Consider the following 9,655-nt stretch of genomic DNA (forward strand, 5'->3'; position numbering starts at 1 on the left):
TATAACAAAAAAAAATGGCAAACCACAAAAATTAAAGTATAACATAAATATTCTGATGTTTACATTCAATTTTGTGATTATATATTCTTCCAAATCAGACCATTCTTCCAAATCATTTTTTTTATTTATTTTTTATTTTTTTGTGTGTGTGTGTGTGTATAAATACAGTGATAAAATAAATGAAAAATAGTCTCCTTATTAGATTCATTGACAGTAAAAGGATTATATTGGCAAAAGGCTTTACCATAGTAGGATTTGTTAATTCGCTTCCGGGAAATCGCGACTAAAGCGTGATGACGTAAAAACCACGGGTTGGTTTAGAGAGCACGCGAGCATTATGCCAGCCAATAGGATGTGGTGTTAATATGGGAGACTCCTAAGTCAGCCCGTTATATTCCTTATCAAAACAAGACGCAGGTAAGTTTTGATCTTTTAAATAGATTCGTGCAGTTATATTTAACACATCTGAAAGCGTCATGCTGGTTATAAAGCATACTTTTGATTTTTATATGTACGAGGGATAAATCTGGTCAACTACAGGCAGAAGAGGCTTGAACGCACGCGCGGAATGACATACACTGCTGTGATTCTTGCTGTTATGTTCTTAAATTACAATCATTTTATTACGACATAATTTGCTTCTTATTTCCAGACTATTCAATACACGAATATTTTTAGTATTTAGGTCTCATATATTTATCTAGTTCAGATTTCGATGACTTACTGTCTTTTTTCTCAATGAATGATGCTCTTCTGGGAACATTTTATGATTATTATGTATGAATTTGAAAAGTATTATTGTTTGTTACAAAAGCATTTTTTTTTTCGAATTACTGAAAAATTTGCAGGTCTATTTTAATTCATGTCCATGTTTGTTTATTGTCAATGAACCACCTGTAGTTGGTGCTAAAGCCGTATTGACCAATACACAAATGTTTCTTTTCTCATCTTCACCACGATGATAAGGCAGCCATGCAACCTATGAATATGTATATGGTTCCCAATCCAGGAATACCAGGCTGTCCACCGGGATTAGAGTACCTGACACAGGTTAGATAACAGAATCAATATCAAAAAAGAAGATGTATAGTACAAGTCAAAACTTGATATCTGGCCTACTGTGGCAAAATGTAAATATTCACCCTTTATTCAAATATTATTAAAAGCTTATTGTGTAGCTGTGCCTCGAGTCGAGTTGTTTTGTTTGTCATAACACAATAAAACATACCAAATTGACAAAATACTGATTATGTTGTAGTCAATGTATGCTTTTTACTGTGCTCTTTTTGTTTTTCTATGCATTTTTTCTAAACAATTTTGTCATAAAAATACATTAAGTTTTTGTGTTTTGTTCTTTCCTCATATTAATTAAATATAAATATGACTGGACATCACTTTTAGCCACTAATGTACTATACTGTACTGTACTGTGTGTGTCTGTATATATATTAGAAATGTGGATATGTCTATATAACCTGTTTTTCCTACTTTCTCAGGTAGATCAACTTCTTATTAAACAGAAAGTTGAGCTTATTGAAGGTACAGATGGACCTATTTTTGCCCTAAACCTATATATGCATAGGTAATTTAATAGAAATACTTTATATTTCATTAACAATAAAGAGTCCTTTCTGTGTTTTATGCAGCTTTGGCAGGCTTCGAGAGCAACAATAAATATGATATCCGCAACTCCATGGGTCAGAACGTGTTTTATGCGGTGGAAGAGAACGACTGTCTCACCCGCCAGTGCTGCGGCCCGCTGAGATCCTTTAACATCCGTGTCCTCGATAACATCGGACAGGAAATCATCACAGTCAACCGTCCTCTAAAATGCATGTCCTGCTGCTTCCCATGTTGTCTGCAAGAGGTGATCTGCCTGGAAGCCTAAATTGTCTCTGAATAGCGAATATGCAGTTGTAATTGAAAGTGTAAAAATTATTCAACCCCTTCATGACAAGCATTTTGCGTATTTAGAACATCCTTTTGCTGTTATAACCTGCCGCAGGCAAGATAACCAACACTGGCAGTGTTTCTGAGGAATATTAGCCCATTTCTCATGAACAATGGCATCCAGTTCAGTAATATTCGTGGGTTTGCGTGCAGCAACCGCCTTCTTTAAATTCCACCAGAGATTTTCTATGGGGTTCAAGTCAGGTGACTCTGATGGCCAAATGTAGAATCTTCTGCAACCAAGCCTTTGTGGAATTTGAGGTATGCTTGGGACCATCGTCCTGTTGGAAGGTCCAATGACACCCAAGCTTCAGCTTCCTTGCTGAGACAACACCTGTTTTGCATATTTTTGCTGTTGTGAGGGTTTCTATTCAGGGTGTTGAATCATTTTTAGACTGCAGAAGTCATTAGAAGTTGCATTTTCAGTTGAATTTGGCGAAACAACTTCAAACATTTGTTGTGTTGAACTATTTCAATTGGTTTTGTTTGATTAGTTCATTGCAAGCGGCTGAACGTTTTTCCAATAAACCTGGTTTACAATGGGGGTTGAATAATTTTGATAACAACTGTAGTTATGAGAAGTGCTGCATTTGTTTGCAGATGTCGTTTGCTTTGATATAGACCACGTTGAACATGCCAGAATAGTTATTATTAATGAAACCGTTTTGTTGATTCCTTCTTTTCACCCTTTCCTTTTCTCTCTCAGTTGGAGATCCAGGCTCCTCCAGGGAACACAGTGGGATATGTTCTACAGCAATGGCACCCTTTCCTCCCCAAGTTCACTATAGAGAATGAGCACAGAGAGCCAGTTCTCAAGCTCCAGGGGCCGTTCTGTGGTTGGAGCTGCCTGCCAGACGTGGATTTTGAGGTACATCAACTCAAACATTTGTGATTAAAGGGTAACTAAACCCCTGGTCAGAGCCTGACTCCACCCACTGGCAATATTTGAAAATGCTGAAAAAGTGGGCTGACCCCAGCGGAGATAAATTGCTAAAACACTCTATCCTGCTCGTTTTCAATACTCACAATTCCAATTCCTGACTCCCTACAGTCGTTTTGACGACACAAGATGGTTTTTATACTGCCAAGGACGTAGCTCGCGTGGTGAGCTGAAACCTGCGTACGTCACGAAGTGCGGAACATCCAATAGGAAAATTCAACTGCAGTAGCAACCGTTCAACCTGAAGAGGGCAGCACTAAGACGTTTTTACACCATATATTGTAGAAATAGAACGCTTTATAAACAAATGTCAAAAAAGTTACTCGAATCAATGACTGGTATTAATAAAGATCCATTCTTACAGATCATTAACTAAAAAAAGTTGATCAAAAACTAAAAAAAAATGCTCACTGACACTAAATACTTCTACCGTTCACTGAAAATGAATGATATCTGTATCACACAGCCCTTAAAAGGACAGTTCACTCAAAAATTAAGATTATGTCATTATTACTCACCCTCATGTCATTGCAAACCAGTAATACTTAAGTTCATCTTCGGAACACAAATGAAGATTTTTTTTTTATGAAATCTGAGAGATTTCTGCCCCTCACATTGAAAGCCACGGCACGCAAGTACCATTTTGATGCTTCGAAAGGTTACAAAGATTATAAACTAATCCATGTGAATTGAGCGGTTTAGTCCACATGTTCTGAAGAGACACTACTGCTATATATGATGAACAGAATTTTGGCTTTTATTCACATATAAACATTCATCAACTCAGATCATTTGTGGTAAACGTCAACGATATTAAAGAGGTGATGAACTGAGAAATCTTTTGACATCTAAGAGGTCATCATATTATAAGAATATCCTGTAAGTTTCAGAACTGAAAACGTCCTTGTTAGTCCAATAAAAGCTTTTATTGACACCAGCCCCAGCAAACGACTCGTTTTTCAAAGTGGGGAACTATGACGTCAAAGAGGATAAAACACCACCCCCGCAGAAGAAGATCAACGCCAGTTTAGCCCCGCACGCCAATTCTCACATTACACGCATAGCTAAATAACATAGATGCCTACCTCTTGATGACATACTGGATTGAGCTACCGAGCAATAAATATTGTGCAGTGCTTGGATGTGGAAAAAGACAGTCGCTGCATAAGCTTCCTCTGGATTCCAATAGGACTGCATGGATAAACTTTATTTTTAATGACGTTCCAGCTGATGAGGTAAAACATCGTCCGTCTGTTCGCTTTATTACACTGAGGATTGTTTTGTAAACAAGACTGGATTTGTAGACCGATTAAGAGAACGGTGCTGGGCCGTCTATATTGGATCTGACAGGAATTGTGCAACACACGGACTCTGGGTCGAACATGTATGGGAGAATCATTCCGGTTGCCATTTTACAACATTGGACGTTTTCAAAACAATTTCCCCCACGTGCATCGACGGGTGAGTCGAAACTCATTATAATATGCAAAACTATTATCCACTCACAGCAGTGGGCGTTTACTTCCAAGTCTTCAGTGCGAGATTCCCATAAAAACCCAGCGTTTTTGACATAGGCTCAATACTAGGGTAGAAAATAGCCTATTACTTATTCCTTTTGATGGTTTTGAATGCAAAACCAAGTGAACGTCATAAGTTGACCTCAGACAACAATATAATAAAATTTAAAAAGCCAGTTCATGACCCCTTTAAATTTTTGAAGCGTCAAAGTGGTAGTTGTGTAGCTGTCAATGGAGGGTCAGATTTCAACTAAAATATCTTCATTTGTGTTCCAAAGATGAAAGAAAGTCTTACGGGTTTGGAACGACATGAGTGTTAATAAATTATGACAGAATTTTCATTTCTTGGTGAGCTAACCCTTTAATTCCCTTAAAAGCTTTGTTTAGGCTGGCAAACTGAGACTGATGTATCAGAAAAACAATACAAATTATTTTTTTGCATGGAGGACATACAGTAAAGCTTATTTTTAGGATTATTAAGATTTTTTTTACATTATTTTCAATTAAAAGTAATTCTACATCATTGTATTATTTGTTGCATCTTTAATGTATGCTAATTTTAATCATAAAATATAAAAATAAGATAATCATAAAAACTTTTGTTATAGGCCTGGTTTCATAGACAGGGTTTAGAATAAGCCAGGATTTAGGCCTATTAGGATTAGGACATTTAACATTACTGGTGTGCATCTTGAAGGAAAAAAAAAAAAGTTGATATGCCAGTTTTCCTTGAAATTAATTTACATTTTTTCATATGTCAGTGCAAGTTGCGTTCAGTTAAAACAGCTCAAACATGCATTTTAGTAATTTCCTGCCATTCCGTTTCTGTCTGCACTTTGGCTCTGTCTATAAATGCCCACTAGGGGGAACTGTTATTCAGGAGATCAGTGGTTCCCAAACTTTTTAGAGTGATGTACCACTCAGGCATTTAACATCCTTCTGCATATACCCCCTCTCTTTCACTGAGACTGCAGTCACACCTTTTCCATTAAGGGTCAATATTTGCCCTCTTCAATTCATTTTCAGGTGCATTTTTACAAAGTTTTTCTAACCCTATTAATCAAATCAGTATCAACAAAAGCCATCTTTGCACTGCAGTGGCACAAACCACATCTAGATGTATTTAAGCACTGCTCAGAGGTGGCATGAATGCAATTACAGTGGCATAAATAATGTTATGAGATAATGTTTTAAATAGAAATTGTTAGTCCACTTTAGACATTCTACTTTGCAACTACATGTCAACTAACTCTTATTAGAGTATGAGTAGACTATAGTGGACTGTTAGGTTAGGGTTAGTAGAATAAGTTAATATGTATGTAATATGTACAGCAAGTCAACTGGGGAGCGTCAAAATTTTGTTTAAAATGTACACGTAATATTACATTTTTGTTGTTTATTTTACCGTAGCCCTCAATCGGGTCATGGGGTCTATACGACCCCAATCGACTTTTACTTAACAAAAAAAAAAGGTTCCCTTCATCTCAGTGGAATAAGATTTTGTGACTTTTCATACATTATCTATCTATACACACACAAAAACTGCGCTTGATTCGGTTGTTCTGAAGGATTGTCAACTGTTTGACCATCACCATTCTTCAAAATATATTATTTTATGTTCATCAAAAAAAAGAAACTCATACAGGTTTGGAATATCATGTGGGTTTTTCAATTTTGTGTGAACTATCCTTGTAAGTACAATTGAAAATCATATTATTCTGTCTAGATTCTCACCATGGATGAAGTTGGCATCGGAAAGATTAGCAAACAATGGACAGGACTTCTCCGAGAGGCTTTCACGGATTCTGACAACTTTGGGATACAGTTCCCTATGGATCTTGATGTGAGAATGAAGGCAGTGATGATCGGAGCCTGCTTTCTCATTGTGAGTTGGAGTGTATGGAGGATATGGTTTGTATTGTGTGAGAAAGGCCAATACCCATCTCCTCCCCCTGATCCCTAACCCCACCCCTAATCTACCCATCTCCTCCCCCTGATCCTTAACCCCACCCCTAATCTACCCATCTCCACCCCCTGATCCCTAACCCCACCCCTAATCTACCATCTCCTCCCCCTGATCCCTAACCCCACCCCTAATCTACCCATCTCCTCCCCCTGATCCTTAACCCCACCCCTAATCTACCCATCTCCACCCCCTGATCTCTAACCCCACCCCTAATCTACCATCTCCTCCCCCTGATCCTTAACCCCACCCCTAATCTACCCACCTCCTCCCCCTGATCCTTAACCCCACCCCTAATCTACTCACCTCCTCCCCCTGATCCTTAACCCCACCCCTAATCTACCCATCTCCACCTCCTGATCCTTAACCCCACCCCTAATCTACCCATCTCCACCCCCTGATCCTTAACCCCCTCCCCTAATCTACCCATCTCCACCCCCTGATCTCTAACCCCACCCCTAATCTACCATCTCCTCCCCCTGATCCTTAACCCCACCCTTAATCTACCCATCTCCACCCCCTGATCCTTAACCCCACCCCTAATCTACCCACCTCCTCCCCCTGATCCTTAACCCCACCCCTAATCTACCCACCTCCTCCCCCTGATCCTTACCCCCACCCCTAATCCTACCCATCTCCACCTCCTGATCCTTAACCCCACCCCTAATCCTACCCATCTCCACCTCCTGATCCTTAACCCCACCCCTATCCTACCCATCTCCACCTCCTGATCCTTAACCCCCTCCCCTAATCTACCCTTCTCCACCCCCTGATCCTTAACCCCACCCCAATCTACCCATCTCCTCCCCCTGATCCTTAACCCCACCCCTAATCTACCCATCTCCTCCCCCTGATCCTTAACCCCACCCCTAATCTACCCACCTCCTCCCCCTGATCCTTACCCCCACCCCTAATCCTACCCATCTCCACCCCCTGATCCTTAACCCCACCCCTAATCTACCCATCTCCTCCCCCTGATCCTTAACCCCACCCCTAATCTACCCATATCCTCCCCCTGATCCTTAACCCCACCCCTAATCCTACCCATCTCCACCCCCTGATCCCTAACCCCACCCCTAATCTACCATCTCCACCCCCTGATCATTAACCCCACCCCTAATCTACCCATCTCCACCCCCTGATCCTTAACCCCACCCCTAATCTACCCACCTCCTCCCCCTGATCCTTACCCCCACCCCTAATCCTACCCATCTCCACCCCCTGATCCTTAACCCCACCCCTAATCTACCCATCTCCTCAACCCCACCCCTAATCTACCCATCTCCTCCCCCTGATCCTTAACCCCACCCCTAATCTACCCATCTCCACCCCCTGATCCTTACCCCCACCCCTAATCTACCCACCTCCTCCCCCTGATCCTTACCCCCACCCCTAATCCTACCCATCTCCACCTCCTGATCCTTAACCCCACCCCTAATCCTACCCATCTCCACCCCCTGATCCCTAACCCCACCCCTAATCTACCCATCTCCACCCCCTGATCCCTAACCCCACCCCTAATCTACCATCTCCACCCCCTGATCATTAACCCCACCCCTAATCTACCCATCTCCTCCCCCTGATCCTTAACCCCACTCCTTATCTACCCACCTCCACCCCCTGATCCCTAACCCCACCCCTAATCTACCCATCCCCACCCCCTGATCCTTAACCCCACCCCTAATCTTCCCATCCCCACCCCCTGATCCTTAACCCCACCCCTAATCTACCCATCTCCACCCCCCTGATCCCTAATCTACCCATCCCCACCCCCTGATCCCCACCCCTAATCCTACCCATCTCCACCCCCTGATCCTTAATCCCACCCCTAATCCTACCCATCTCACCCTCTTATCCCTAACCCCACCCCCAAACCCACCCATCTCCACCCCCTCATCCCTTACTCCACCCCAAATCCCACCTATCTCCACCCCCTGAGTGTATGGAGGATATGGTTTGTATTGTGTGAGAAAGGCCAAGAAAGTGTTAGTAAAGACATTTATGTTCATTTTTTTTTTTTTCAGGACTTCATGTTTTTTGAGTCGAATAACTAACTGCTATGCAGAGGGTGTCCTGCTCTGTGGAAATGGGTGAAGAGAGATGTTTACCTTCTATGAAACCCCATGAAATGCATGTGAATATAAAGGGAATAACGGTGCTTTTAGAGAATGAAAATAGCTTCAGGTGTGTGATAGAACTGGTTGTGCCGATTAAAGTGCATTGTTTTATATTTTTATCTACACGTAACATTAATAAATAGATTAATAAAATAACTCATGCTATGAATGGCATTTAAAGGAATAGTTCAACCCCCCCCCCCCAGAACAGAAAGTGAAATGTTCCTTTAAGAGCTGTCAGTACGACTATGCATATTCAATTCTGCTGTAATACCTGCACTGAATGACCAGTATTATCAACAGTACTAGTACAACCAGTATTATCTTTTACAACACAAAATTATAATTTATTGTTAAACTGTTTTCAACTCTTAGTTTTATTGATTAATTCACAAAAACATATATTTTGCATGCAAACAGCTAAACTGTTGCTCAAAATGTTCATGAATGTAGTAATTTGTTATTTATTGTGTTATTTAATTTGCTTATATATTGTTTGTTTGTTTGTTTAATTTGTAGTGTCAACAATAAGCTTATAAATATGATTGTTTTTTTAAAGAACTTCTTTCGTTGTACTCAAATTCTCCAGAAGAGGGCAATGCTGATCTTTACTGTAAGTATATAAAATGTCAATGTTTTAGGTTCTCTAGGTAAGATATTCATTGTTATTAAGTGTTAATGTTTGTTATGACTCAGGTTTGCAATTTAGGCATATCTTCATGACGCTACATGAATGCCTGTTATAGTTTATGTCTGACTAATAGAAGGTATTTCTAACAAGACACTGTTCTTATGTTTGTTTTATTTAAAATGTTATGTATATTATATATATATATATATATATATGAAGAGTTCAGATGCAAAAGCCTCTAAGTGCCATTTAATATTTTCTTCTAGAATTATCATTTTTATCAAGCTTGTATATTTAAGTTCAGTGATTTCACTTAAATGGCAATGATAATTACCTATTAATTGTTATTTAAGTGAAATTACTGAACTTAAATATACAAGTTTGATAAAAATCATCATTAAAGAAGAAAATTTCAAATGGCATTTAGAGGCTTTTGCATCTGAACTCTTCATATATATATATATATATATATATATATATATATATGTTATATCTAGTGCTAAACATAATTTTATAAACTACACACATCTAATCATT

General features: G+C 39.8%; 1 protein-coding gene across 2 annotated transcripts; it reads left to right on the forward strand.

The window, feature by feature from the left end:
* The first annotated feature begins 278 nt into the window (after positions 1-278).
* LOC120475801 (phospholipid scramblase 1) lies at positions 279-9,269 on the forward strand. 2 transcript variants are annotated; one of them, XM_039666519.2, is made up of 7 exons: positions 279-417; positions 967-1,050; positions 1,497-1,539; positions 1,647-1,867; positions 2,657-2,818; positions 6,134-6,292; positions 8,395-9,269. In XM_039666519.2, exons 2-7 carry the CDS (start codon positions 973-975, stop codon positions 8,422-8,424), a joined length of 693 nt encoding a protein of 230 aa, XP_039522453.1. In that variant the 5' UTR covers positions 279-417; positions 967-972; the 3' UTR covers positions 8,425-9,269. The 2 variants fall into 2 exon arrangements, with proteins under 2 accessions (XP_039522453.1, XP_039522455.1); XM_039666521.2 differs by having other exon boundaries at positions 314-417; positions 971-1,050.
* Positions 9,270-9,655: the final 386 nt, after the last annotated feature.

The sequence above is a fragment of the Pimephales promelas genome, chromosome 22 (assembly GCF_988280905.1).
Source record: "Pimephales promelas chromosome 22, fPimPro1.hap1.1, whole genome shotgun sequence".
Taxonomy (NCBI): Eukaryota; Metazoa; Chordata; class Actinopteri; order Cypriniformes; family Leuciscidae; genus Pimephales; species Pimephales promelas.

Excerpts from the sequence above, each read along its gene's own strand:
- LOC120475801 (XM_039666519.2), top strand. The coding sequence starts at position 973 with ATGCAACCTATGAATATGTATATGGTTCCCAATCCAGGAATACCAGGC. Across the intron at positions 1,540-1,646 it reads GAAAGTTGAGCTTATTGAAG|CTTTGGCAGGCTTCGAGAGC; the intron begins GTACAGATGGAC and ends TGTTTTATGCAG. Across the intron at positions 6,293-8,394 it reads TCGGAGCCTGCTTTCTCATT|GACTTCATGTTTTTTGAGTC; the intron begins GTGAGTTGGAGT and ends TTTTTTTTTCAG.